The 13,233-nt window shown below is 53.7% G+C and overlaps 3 protein-coding genes across 3 annotated transcripts; 2 read left to right on the top strand and 1 right to left on the bottom strand.

The window, feature by feature from the left end:
- Positions 1 to 3,277: 3,277 nt before the first annotated feature.
- On the top strand, positions 3,278 to 4,586 carry N0V96_005348 (uncharacterized protein; the record flags this gene model as incomplete). Its single annotated transcript, XM_053198219.2, has 2 exons — positions 3,278 to 3,633; positions 3,689 to 4,586. The coding sequence occupies 2 exons, from the start codon at positions 3,278 to 3,280 to the stop codon at positions 4,584 to 4,586; spliced, it is 1,254 nt and encodes a 417-aa protein (XP_053044267.2).
- A 5,180-nt stretch (positions 4,587 to 9,766) lies between these two features.
- On the bottom strand, positions 9,767 to 11,276 carry N0V96_005347 (uncharacterized protein; the record flags this gene model as incomplete). Its single annotated transcript, XM_053198218.2, has 2 exons — positions 9,767 to 10,985; positions 11,059 to 11,276. 2 exons carry the CDS (start codon positions 11,274 to 11,276, stop codon positions 9,767 to 9,769), a joined length of 1,437 nt encoding a protein of 478 aa, XP_053044266.1.
- An 803-nt stretch (positions 11,277 to 12,079) lies between these two features.
- N0V96_005346 (uncharacterized protein) lies at positions 12,080 to 12,892 on the top strand (the record flags this gene model as incomplete). Its single annotated transcript, XM_053198217.1, has 2 exons — positions 12,080 to 12,215; positions 12,273 to 12,892. 2 exons carry the CDS (start codon positions 12,080 to 12,082, stop codon positions 12,890 to 12,892), a joined length of 756 nt encoding a protein of 251 aa, XP_053044265.1.
- Between the last annotated feature and the right edge of the window lie 341 nt (positions 12,893 to 13,233).

Here is a 13,233-nt window from a genome sequence, read left to right as displayed (position 1 = left end):
CCTCGGTTACTGACCGCCTCCTGGGGAACCTGGGTCTCTTCTCACCTTACCTACGCTGCACGCCGCGGCCACCGCCTTTGGCCGTTCCGAAAACAGACGTGTGCTCCGCGAAGAAGCGTTTGAGAAGAGCCCCTCGTGATCCTTGATCACTGATGGCCCGTGGTGGTCCAACGGAATATGCAGTTCTGGACCGCTCCAGAACGAGACAGAACCACAGACCGTGGCCCGTGTCTCGAGGGCGGCGCGAGGCGTCAAGCAGGTTTCCCCATACTCTTACCTCGTTCGAAACCCCCAAGCCACTGCAGTTTGCTGCTCCCGTGAGCGGGGTTGGGATGGGGACACCGGGAACCATTGGATCGAGAGCATTGTACCATTTGCAATTGAAATTACGTAGGATCCCGCCTCCGAAGCTCTTCCCTGACAATAAGTGAGATCTCTCTAAAATTTCACGATCCGCGATCCCAGAGGACGGGACCCGCGACGTCTGGACTCTACTCTATCCTCCCCCCCCCGCCCCAGACCGCTTTCGAACTAGGTAATGTTGCCCGTATCACCTTTGGGCTTTAGCTCCAACTGGGACTAGACTGTCTCTCTCTCCTCGAGTTACCATGGCTAAAGAGCTCTCGAACTTTTGGCTCGTCTCGTAAAAACGTGTGGTTGAAGAGGAGGGGCGCCGCGCCAGACTTTGCGGGAAGACCAGCGTGTTTTTGCTTCTTTCTCACTAGCTTGGCGTCAAAAAAACAGGTCACGCATACCCCAAAAAGAAGATGACTTAATTAGTGCGGGGGTTTCTTTGCAGAAGGAGTTTTGTTTTTTGGCAGATCACTGTAAGGAACGGCGGCAAAGTTTACGAGGCTTGAAGTGTTGTGACTGTGTGGCAGGATGGGAATTGCGCAAATATGCCTTTGGTATGACCGAATTCCCCGGCGATCTTTCTCTTTGGAGGTACGTTATCAGGGTTATTTCTGGAGGTTATTTCGATGAGAGGGGCCGAAAATGTAAGGGCGGCACGGCGGCAAGGGGCGGTTGGGTTTTCTGCATCCAGGTTCCTTGTCAGGATCTCCCAACCAGGACGGGGATTGTCATGTTGTTCGGGTCTCTGTGTTGTCACCCTAGAAACAAACAGAGACACATGGAGGGGTAAAAGGCAGCAAGACTGACTAAAAGAATAGGTCGAACTACTTGGGCTCAGTAAGAGATGTGCTGGGAAGGACAAGTCTCTGTGTGTCTCACTCTGCCTACCTCCCACCACACCCTCCTTCACGCTTCCTCCGGCTTCCTCCTGGCTGTCCGATGAGAGCCGCATGGCGTAATGCCCCGCAAAGCCGCGTCGAGGCGGGGTCAAGGAAAAAGGTCAGAGCAGGTTACATGCAGGCATTCAGGCCCAGCTAGTGCTACGGGCTTTCAAATGGAGCTGAGCATCGATGACCGCATTTTATGGAGTAGGTGACGCCACACTACGGCACAATCTCACAACAGAAAACACGAAAGGACGAAAAGGATCAGAGGTTACTAGCCACATCACAATCTCCCATCATCTCCGGTCTCCAGTCCGGCTGTCCAATCATCGAGCTAACGCCACACGCAGGGCCGTCCAGCCGAGCTTTTTATGCTGCGTCATTGGAGGGGGTTTCCTTTCCGTTGCCTTGGTTCTGTGGATATCACATCCCATCCCTGGCCGAGGCTGGAGCCCATACATACGCTTTCGGGAACGTCAAACCTCGATCCATGTCACATCACTCCACAAGTCCACTACGGCTTCTGCACCTCCAGTCCTCTCAACCTCTCAGACCTCTCGCCCCCAAAGGAACACGACACGAACGAGAAAGCTCGGATCACGTCTTTTCCCCTCGTATGTACAACCGCCACCACGAATTGCGTTTGCCCGGTTCTGGCCCGTAGGTTGTAGGTACCTCACCTATTCGTACTCATCGAGAGGTCTCCAATGTCTCACGACTCCCACTCAATGGGCTCGTAGCAGTTGGAAAACTCGCGACTTTCTCGCCGAATAGGCTGTGAGACACGACGCGCGGCGGCGCAGTCCGTCTCTCGTTTTGTCTCCAACGCTGCGCTACCCCAGTCAGATGCCAGCTCAGCTTGGCAACTCTGTCACGCTTGGACGAAACGGAGAGACGAACAGGAGCGCCAGGCGGAACGACTAGATACCTAGTTTCTGATTTCTCTGAAGCTTCCCCTCCTCCACCACGTGTGGTAGCGTACCTGAACGAAAAGAGACATGCTTTTCCAGGTTACCTACCAAAAAGCTACTCCAGTCCGAGCCAAAATAACACACGGCCCCAATTCTTCTCCATTTCGCCTTCGCCACATTTGCTGTCCATCTCGCAGCCCTATAACGTCACCAGCCACAGATCTTCATCCCTCTCGTACCGTCGTGACCCCGCCGTCCCTTTGGCCTATGACGACGAATCCTTGACATGTTACGTGCTGTCGAGCTTTTGGGAGCCCTCTTTGGGTACCCTGTGTACCTCTGTACCTTCATTTTCATGCCAAACCGGAGATTCCTCTGAAGCAAAGCAAAAGGCTTGACGAAAACAAGCGCAGTGTCACGCCAGACAATGCTTCTGGGTCGTCATCCAGCCATGGCAAACTGGGTCTAGTTCACCGGTTCCCCATTGGCTTGGGGGTAGGGGAGGGACCCCGGTCTGCCCTCCGGAGCAGATGTACCGCACTACCGACGTATGCTAGTCCTGGGGCCCAACGCCTCACCCCGACTGGCTGACGGTTTTTGAAGCTTGTAGTCCCGATTGAGACACCTGCGTCCAAGACCTATGACGATGTATGAAGTAAGTGCCCAAGCTGTCCCTCACCTCTGCGGCCCTTTACTCCTCCAAACCAAACCCATGCCGGCATGTACTGTGTGTATGGGCATTGGCGCTGGACTGGCCTAGACAAGTAGGCAAGCAGGCACGGTGATGCAGGTTCCTTGATTGTTGTCAGTCACAGCGTAGGCGTTGCAAGGGTGGTCACAGAGGCGAGCGAGAGAAGGGCCAGCCACGGGGCTTGCTTGCTGGATCGGGATCGTAATTGTATGATCTACCATCGGAAAGGAGTTTCGAAGATGCAGCTTCTCGATGGACTTTAATTCTATATAACCTCCAGAACCTCTCCTCCTCAGTCTCAACATTCCTTTTCTTCTCTCCTCATCATAACACAAGATACCCCAAAACAACCAACACTCACAACAATTTACAAACAACCACCTCTTTCATAACTCATTTGATTTCATTTTGATACCCACATCACAAGAAAGCCCAATATGTCTTCCATTGTCAACAAGGTCAAGGACGCTCTGTCTTCAGACAAGAAGCACGAGCAGCCTGAGGGAACCCACGGTCACCACGACAGCCGCGCAGCAAACGCCGCCGATCCCCGCATCGACTCTGACCGCGACCACCGCGCCAACCCCGCTGGTACCACCGGCACTCACACCGGAACCCACACTGGCACCTCCGGCCTCACCGGTACCACTGGTACCACCGGTACCCACACTGGTACCCACGGCACACACACCGGAACCACCGGCGGCCTTACCGGCTCCAACGTGACGGGCACCCACGCCGGTCACACCGGCGTTGGCGGCTACGATGGTCCTGCCCCCACCACTGCTGGCCCGTAAGCTTCACCTTCTCTCCCTCATATCCAAGTTCTCTCATCTAACACCTCACAGTCACAAGTCAGACGCTCTGAACAAGGCTGACCCCCGCGTCGACTCTGACCACTCCAAGGACTACAACACTCCCACCACCGGCGGCCTCACCGGCAACCCCGCTGGCGCCGGCCACCACACCACCGGTGCTCACGCCGGCACCCACGGCACCCACACCGGTACCACCGGCGGCCTCACAGGCTCCAACGTCACCGGCTACGATGACCCCACCGGTACTCACGGCACCCACAACTCGAGAGTCGCCAACGCTGCCGACCCTCGCATCGACTCTGACCGTGACCACCGCGGCGCCCCCGGCCACACCGGCATCGGCGGCGCTGGCGTTGGTGGCGTCGGCTCTACTGGCACCCACACCGGTACTCACACCGGTACCTCCGGTCTGACCGGCACCCACGGTACCACTGGCACCCACGGCACTCACACCGGTACCTCCGGTCTGACCGGTACCCACGGTACTACTGGCACCCACGGCACCCACGGCACTCACACCGGTACCACCGGCGGCCTCACGGGCTCCAACGTCACCGGCTACGATGATCCTACCGGCACTCACGGTACCCACAACTCGAGAGTCGCCAACGCTGCCGACCCTCGCATCGACTCTGACCGCGACCACCGCGGCGCCCCCGGCCATGCTGGCGTCGGTACTGGTGTCGGTTCTACTGGCACCCACACCGGCACCCATACCGGCACTCACACCACTGGCACTCACACTGGTGCTCACACTGGTGCTCACACTGGCGTCGGCCACACCGGCGTCGGCACCAACACCCACAGCGGCACCACCGGTCCCGCCCCCGGCACTGCCGGCCCTCACAAGAGCGACTTCCTGAACAAGGCCGATCCCAGAGTCGACTCCGATCTCGATGGTAGCAAGACCATTGGTGGCAACAAGTAAGCGATTTTGCACAACGAGCGCAGAGAACGATTCGGGATGACGGGTGGCTGACGAACGCACCCAGCACCGGAACTTCTGGAACGACTGGCCACGCCAAGGACCCTACCGACGCCGCTCAAGTTCCTCCCTCCGTGCTGGCTAAGCACATTGGTGAGCCCGAAACTGCGCACGGCGGTGTCCACGGCGACCACGGAAGACGGAACTCGATTCCTTCTCACCAGGAGACTCATCGCGGATTGTAAAGGGTTTGTGGAACGTGGAAGATTGAGTAGAATGATACCTAGTACAGCTGTACCATAGCGATATGACTTAATGAAACTATCACTGCTGAAAACTTTTGAACACTGGTGAAGACTACTTGATCCAATGGCCATTTTACACACCTCCGTTTCTTTCTTTTAATCTCGTTTCTAAACTCCTAATGTCCCCTCGCTCTATGGCACTTGAAGTTTTGTTCAAGAGACATACACATAGGAAATCTTGACTTAGATAAACCTATAATGACACGCTTTGGTAAATCACGTATTCAATAAGTCACGACTCCTTTGTAGCCGGACATGTTTGGTCTCGTCCTGGTCACCAGTTCCAGCTTCACTAGGAACCAGCCACAACTTGTATACCTAGTCGCTGATATTCTACGGAGAAAGATTAGTATCTATTCCCATCAGTGACGTCCATTCCGCGTATTCAGCTTAGTGAAAGGTGGAAGTGTGAGCAGATGAAGGCCAAGAAAGTAGTTGATAGCAGTTTCTTTGTGTAAGCTCATGGCGATAGATGCCCGAGGTGTGACCGCGTTGCGGGCGATCCACAAGACATTGTAGGATGATGTCAGGTACTTAGGTTAGTAAGTACAGGGACGATTGATACAGAGCAGCTACAGTATCCGAGAGGTAAGACGACTAGAGTAACTAGGATGAATTCACATTCTTCCGTGTCAACCATAGGTTGTGGCATGGTGATATCCTTTCATACCCCACGTCCGGCTCAGTGTCACGATCAGCTGTCCCAGTCGAAACAACAGTCACGCGTCTGGTCTAGGCGCCTGTGCGGTGTTATCAACGGATCCTCTATGTATAATGAGCATGGAAAGAACGAAAGCACTCAAGCTCGGTCCCAAAACCTTTGTTGCAAACCAGTAGGTGGCATGAGAGAAATAGCCTGGTTTCTGCTTCCTTTCTGATTTCAATAGTCGGCGAGCGTTGGAATCTTCAAGATTACGCTCAAACTTGAATTACTAAACCTGAGTTGATCTGCTGTTGACAACGCCTCGTAACCACTTAGTCTTCATTGAACTGGAACTTGATAGGAGCTACAGAAGTGAGACCCAATAGTTCGTTGACCAGACGGGCGAGTCTGGCAGCGCCAAGAAGAATAAACTCAATGGCCCTGTCTTTAACAGCTTTTCCGGCGCCCTCGGACGTTCATATTGCCTCCAAGGCCGAGATGACTAGCTGGTTTCACGACATTGCCGAAGTCGTTGATCTTCCCTTCGACTTCTCCCCGTTGCCGTTAGACTATGCAGGCTGCCTTACTTAAATAAGTATATAAGTGGTAGACAGGCCCGGGCGATACTTGTCTTCCCAAGCACTCCACTCGAATCTGAGGCGAATGTAGTAGTCTCTTGACTCGTTGGCTGGTGGATCGGCTCTTGTGTCACCTGTAGAGATGATAAATGTCGTCTCTAACATTCAATCACGGGGCTGAACCACAGAGACGTACACTCGTCTATGTCTTCACGTCACTGTCGTCCACGTATTCTCTTCAGCATAATCTGCTTGAGGTGGGGAGAGTGTGTTGGTACGTGGAGCTCCGATAATTGTAGAATCTGGTTAAAAAGTCCATCTAGTGTCCTAGAAATTCGCGAGATCTAACAGTGGTTTAATCCTAACATCGTAGTTCTCTTCCATGGAGTGCAGTGCTTCTAAAAAGCCAAATTTGCACCTTATCTCTGATGGGAAGGGCTTATGTAGATGACCTGAAATAAAAGTCAAAGTTTCTGACCGTCAATCCTCAACTGGAATGCTCCGATATGAAGCGGTTGAGACGCAGCTCATGGCTCATACACAATAGGTAAGCTGATTCGGTTTATTGCACCGCTTGTCCGTATCTCATTTGTTCGAATCTCAAATTGCTTGACGAGTATTATTGATCGGGAAATCAACACCGATAACTTCACTCTGAGTAATAGAGAAATATTCGCATTGATCACGTTGCGAATTCCAATGAATAGTGTGAATAGGAGGTCAACAGTTATACCAGTGGCTTGTCATAGCTAAGCCCATACAACATGCGGCATGTATAAGTCACTCTTTCACGGGAGAACCCGGATCCATCTGAGCACCTCTACCAAGCTGTTATACTCGACAGCTTATCAATGTGTACTCCAAGAGTCCTTACGGGGTCATCAATAACTTGAGGTTATCAAAGGAACACGTCTTAGATGACAACTGACAACTGGCAGATATCGTCACAGCTTGAACAGACGTCAACCAAGCTCTCCTCCGGACCCCGTTCTCTCGGCAGCCCGGATCAGCCGCGCCCTCCGGACCCGGCCGCAACGTCGAACCTCCGGGATGTGTCAGGCCCCCAGCGACTGGCTTCACGTGCGGGGAGGCGGTCTCCCATCCGCCACTCACCTCAACTCCCGAAACTCAAATTGATAATCTTTCTCGTTTGATGACGTTTCTAACAGTTGGCAAGCAACCCCCTTTTCCCTATTCGCAACAATTTAACTACCTACCTTATGCGTATTACCTTCCCAGTACGCCATGATGGACAACTCACAACGTGCCATCAAAGCGGACAGTCCTCTTTCACACCGGAAATACCACCGAATAGAGAACTTGCCCCGCGCACCCTACGACGTCCGTCATGGCAAAAAAGAAGGATTACCTCTGGACTCTACTTGGAGGAAACGAGGGGAGCTAAACCATATATCGAGCATGTCGCGGGCGTCCGCGGGCGTCCGCGGGCGTCCAGATGATCTCCCCAACCCACCGTGCCCGAACATTTCTATTTCCTGGGTCGGAACACAAGTATCCCGCCGGCTTGAACTCCAATACCACCCTGGCACAGCTCCGAGAGGAGGGAAGGAAAGAAAGCGTGAGAAGGAGGGGGGAGGAAAGGGATATGACGTCCTTTCGGGATGTAGTACCCGAACCCTCTTGCACCATTCTGCGTCTCCTACTCAAATCACGATCTCGATATCGTGACAAGCGTAGACTCCTTTTCCCAATCCGCGAGCCGGTGCGCCCGCTTTCCCACGAGTCAAGAGCGCCCCAAGGCTTGCGTCGTAGGAGTATCGAATCTAGAACGCTTGAACACCCCCTGGAAGCGCGCCATCGAAGAAGGGAAGTGGGGGCCCCGAAAATGATGTTCTGGCGCCGTCTGTAGATCCTCTTGCTCGGGCGCACGCGGGAGAGGCAAGCATACCGCATTCATAGGCATATAGGCAAAAGGCCCCCTGCATTATCCGCCTCGTGCTAATTCAAGTCAGGGGAGGATAGTTTCGTGGGGCTGGCACGGAAAGGAATGTCTAGTGTATAGGCACAGGGTTTGATAGCCTAAGCCGTGCGTAGGACGGTTGGCTTGCAGGAGGGCGAGACCATGTGAGTTGCTTGGGACGATCGTCCATTAGGTCTTGGGGATAGGACGGACTGGGCGTGATAAAGCGAAGAGATGGTGCACAGTCGGTGAGGTTTGGACGTCGTAGCGCTATGCGAGCTAGCACCGTCATCTTTGCAGTAGAGCGGATTTCCGCAAACGCGTTCGAACCAAGGACGCCAGGTGGAAAGGTTCTTACAAAGTGACGACTAGCCCTCATGACCGGAGGACGGCAGACCCTGATTTCGTCAAATAGCCAGCCGCGCGCCCACAACATATTTGGTGCCGTTGAGCCGCTAAGCCGCAATGGCAAATTCGCCCAGTATAAACCACGCCGTTCAGCTTTGACGTCGAGGGAACCCCTGGCGGTTGTTGCGAATCATCGGTTTACTCATTTCGTGCATCTGATCTTCGACAACCCCGTCTGTCCCCCCCCCCCCAGGTTCCGATCCGACGATGGTGGTGTTCTGGATCGCTCATGTCCATTGACCACAAACCAATCCCTGGCGGTCCACCAACCCCTGCAGCATCCGAGGGGTTTGCTAATTTGCCCATCTCGATGCACTCTTAAGCCAGCCCCAAGAAGAAAAGAGCTTAATCGCACGGTCCGACAAATCTGGTTGCGTGAATGAGAGGCCTTCCCCCTCCACGGGGAGTAAGAGACGCGTTCTAAGAACCATGATGCTGGGACGGCGCGGGAGCTAATGCAGGAGGTCGAAAAAGGAGCGACGGGGAAGCCATCCGGTGTGGTCCGGGCCGACCGGGGGTAGGTTAGGTCGAGAGCCTCTAGTGCCGGGCGAATGACGGAGGAGAAGAGGGCGACAAAAGGGTGAAATGGACCTGTTCCAGCCCTGTACGGATAGTTGCAGTGTGAGGTAGCTGGAGCGATGTAACAGCACTACACAGAGTGTTCCTATGGTTCAATGTATTGATTGAGGGGTGCGTGGTGCTATTGATACATGGACATCTGGGCGGTGATGATCCGAGTGATCCCCACAGGGCGACTGTGTAGTAATAAGACGATGGTAGTCGTGACAGGCACGAAGTGCCGGTGATACTGCTGTCGGCAATTTGAGGGTGCAACTAGGCCCGCTACTTTCGATTATCGGATTGTCCACAGCACAAAGCCGCGACGAGTTTTGCGTCAAGCATGATTGCCAAGTAGTCTACCACGAAGCTGAACAGCAGGGCTAAAGAATGTAACATTCCCACTGCTGAGAGAGAGAGAGAGGTAAGTCCTTTGCGGAGGTCGCCTTTGGCTTTGACAAGTCGTCAGCGCACCCCCCTTTCTCGCATGTCAAAGTCCGAGTTGACACGCATGGGAGAGCTTGTGAGCTATGAATCGCGGCTACGTGATGACGAGTTTCAGCCACCCAGTAAGCCTCTCAGTAAAGAGCGGATGCCGATGCGGATGCGCCTGGAATGGTTCAGGAATACAAGCTACACATCCTTCAGTAGACGCCTAGACGTAAGTGCTATCGGGGATGTCGAATACGAGACTCCGGGGTTCCTTCTTTTGTCTAAAATTGGGATTGAATGGGGTGGATGAACCAATGAGGCGTCAAAGCCAGACGGCGTCAACTAAACGTAATCTGCTTGCCCATGAGACTCCTAAAGGCGTCATCTAGTGCCTTGCGCTTGCGGCTTCTTTCCTCCTCATTGGCGTCCTGAGGATCCGGGGTATCATCGTCGTCTTCAGGTCCAGGCAGCCGGGGCATCCAGGAACGTATCTGACCGTCCAAGTGAGCCGTGTAAACGGCACCAAAAGAGCTCCCGCCTCCCATTATAGGCCCCTTTTGCAAACCGGAACCACCACTGCCACGCCACACCATACTCATCGTGCGATTCTTGACATTTAAGCCATTGTTCTGATATACGGCCGCTGAGTGAGGTCCAGGAACTCGTAGACGCGTTACCAAGGTGCCCTCGTGTAGGTCCATGACCAGGATCTCTTGCTCGTTGGGGTAAAATAGAAGATCCCGACGTGATGGGGTCAATCGAGCGGGCGTCACAAACATGTTGACGGTCTTTGGCTGTTGATTCTGTATCAAGGAGCCAAAACTAGCTAGCGTGTTCGCGCCAGTGGCAGCATCCCACACACGAATTCGACAATCCAAGCCGGCTGAGACGATGTACTTGCCATCGTCGGTCCAGGTTAAGCCGTTAACACCCTCATTGTGGGCTCGAGCTGAGTTGCGGAAATGAGGCATACGTTTCCAATCAAGGCCAGAAGCCATGGCATGGTCGAAGCGGTGTAAAATACCAAGGCTATCCTCCTGATCGAGCTGACCGACTAATCCAGAGGCGCGCCGTATGTCCCAGACGCGGACTTTCCCGTCGACATGTCCGGTTGCAAGAGCATGCTCCTGACGAGGACTCCAAGCTGCCGATAAGACAGCGCCTCCGTGTGCTACCAACGAGCGAATCGACGTCCCTGACCTGAGGTCGATCAAGCGAACAGATGAGTGCTGGGTCGCGCAAGCGACCAAGAGATGATTGGCGATGGGGCTGGTGGCATGAGTGTAGATATTGGCATTCAGGTCGAAATTGGCGGATACAGTCATGCGTTGAGTAGACCATAGCTTGAGTGAGCGGTCAAAGGAACTGGAGAGAAAGGCCTCATTGTCGAAAGGGTAGAAGTCAAGATGAGTAATGCCGTGCTTGTGAGCGTTTGTCTCATCCCCAATAGACCGGGCAATATTGGCAATGGGCTGAAAGATGTGAGATTTGTGAGGGCTGCTCTCTTGGTGAAGGTCCCAGAGCTTCACAGATCCGTCTGCACCGCCAGAAAGAAGTCTGCCATCAAGTATCCGGTGTTAGATAACACAGAGCGGCAGAGAATAGAAGCGTAGAGAGTGGAGGTACGTACAAACGACCATCAAACTTATCCAAGGCCAGTGCGTTGACACCAATGCGGTGAGCCCAAAGATTCACATGTCGGCCCTCTTCTTCGGGCTCGGCACCTTCTCCGTCAAACCGGTGCTGTGGGGCGGCTGCAAAGGATCGGACGAGCCCCGAGGCGGTCGCTTGCGCAAAGCCGTCCGGGCTCAGCTCACCTGTTGAGCGGGCAAACAAACGGGACTGCATTCATCTGGGACTGGGCCTTGAAGTGACAAGGTGACCCGAAATGAGAAGTCGTTTTGATGAATTTCAGGCGAGCTTAACGTAAGGTGTGTGGTTGAAGTTCAAACGGGGATGTTGATGAGGCTGAGACTGAGACCGAGGCTAAGGCTGAGGTACCGAAGAAAGGTACCTGGTAAGACTGGTGGATGGGAAGATGAGGTTGCCAAAGGCAGTCGTGATGATGTCAGCAATGGGCTCTTTCTACCTCAGCGCAACTATCCCCTGTGGCTGCCCTGTGGCTGCCCTACAGACGGTTGCCTTTCCAGGTGTAGTTGCCCGTCAGGAAGAGAGGAAGGAACCAGATTCGGGCCCTTTCATTGGTCAGACTGTCATTACCTTAGGTACGTAGTTGGACCCACCTTTCAGAACCTTCCAATTTCTCGAACTCCGGGCAAGAACGGCAAGGTCGGTTGAGACATTCCTGCTCAACCTGAGAAAACTGAATTTGAAGGGCAAAGACTCACATCTGCCTCTCGTCTTTTAGGCAGCTCCCTTCCCAACGTCTTCACAATCTCCTCGAGATATGTGCCATTGACTGCTTAGACGACAACATAAGATTCGACCTCTTTTCGGCCTGCCGCAGAGAACCAGATTTGCTGTATTGAGAGCCAACGACTATAGGGTGCCATCAGCATACCTCCACCAAGACAGTACTCGACGCTTCCACTCACAGGTGTTTTTGCATATACAGCCAGCTTTCGTTAACCAACGGCGACGACAATCTTCCAGGACCTACTTATAGGCCAACAACCAGAGACCTTGCCATCATGGAAGAACGACTGGCAAACCAACGCTCAGACATCTACAACCAGCCTGATGCACATGACCCCGAGCTTGTTCAACGTCCAACAGAAGAAGCCAAGCGGCCGCAGAGACATGCCAGCGTCTACGATGCTGTTGCAGGTAAGCATGACCCTAACCCGGGCTTCTCTATCCGAATTAGTACCAACTCATGACCAGGAAGAATCATATTTGACACCGCATTGAATGCCGCTGTTCGGGATGAGAAGACGCCCCACGCCAACTCCAAACCGCCCAAGCTGACTAGACATTCCATCAACGCTTCCGCGTTAGCCCCGGAGGAGGTTCTGTTCCGCCGCAAATCAGCACCTGAGCGCTTTGCCGAGTTCGATGTTTACATGGCACATGACCGGAACCTCGCAGACAGTGGCCGTACATCCCTGCCAGACTCGGATCTTCTCAAATCCGTACACACCTATGCGAGCTACTTTTATTCTGCCCTTGGCGGCCCGAAGCGTAATCTCTCGTACCAAGTCGGCGCTCGCAATATTGACGAGAGAAGTATGGATGAGTCGGCCTTGATCGCCTTGGGCATTCTGCTTGAAGAGGCTGGCAGGGACGTCTTAGGAAGCAAAGGAGACATGGTCTTCACCGAGGGACTCCATCTACCCGAGGACAGCAACCCGACGTATCTAGAACCATGCGCCGCGACCGACACGCCGACTTACCCTGTGCTTAGACACGTGAGCCGGGAGACAGCCCCTGTCAGCTTTGCTGACGTTGGTTCTTGGAAAAGGGCCACCAAACGACAAAAACTGAGCGATCCCGATAATGCCTAGAGCCTCTCTGGATCTCTCACTTTCCGAGATGCTGGTTCCAACACTCCCCGCCAAACCCTTGTCACCGCTTGACTTGCTGGTACTTTTGCACTTGGCGACCGTTGCCAGCAACCCGGAAATAGCATGGATTCTCATTTAGCGATCGGGTGAGCAATCGAGACACGGCAACTCGGCATCTGGTACTTGCGTGCATTGGGACAGCTGTTGACTTACACAGCCTTGTCCATTGTTTGCTCTTGTAAGAAAAAAGTAGCAAACATATTGGTCACAAGATCCACGGCACTCTCGACATGAATACTCGGGCGTGATCAGCGACTGCATATCCTAACGATGACCGAGTT

Source organism: Colletotrichum fioriniae (assembly GCF_027942845.1).
Source record: "Colletotrichum fioriniae strain IMI 355084 chromosome Unknown scaffold_5, whole genome shotgun sequence".
In the NCBI taxonomy this organism is placed as follows: domain Eukaryota; kingdom Fungi; phylum Ascomycota; class Sordariomycetes; order Glomerellales; family Glomerellaceae; genus Colletotrichum; species Colletotrichum fioriniae.
The sequence above is the reverse complement of the archived record's forward strand: the minus strand, read 5'-3'. Positions and strand labels throughout refer to the sequence as shown.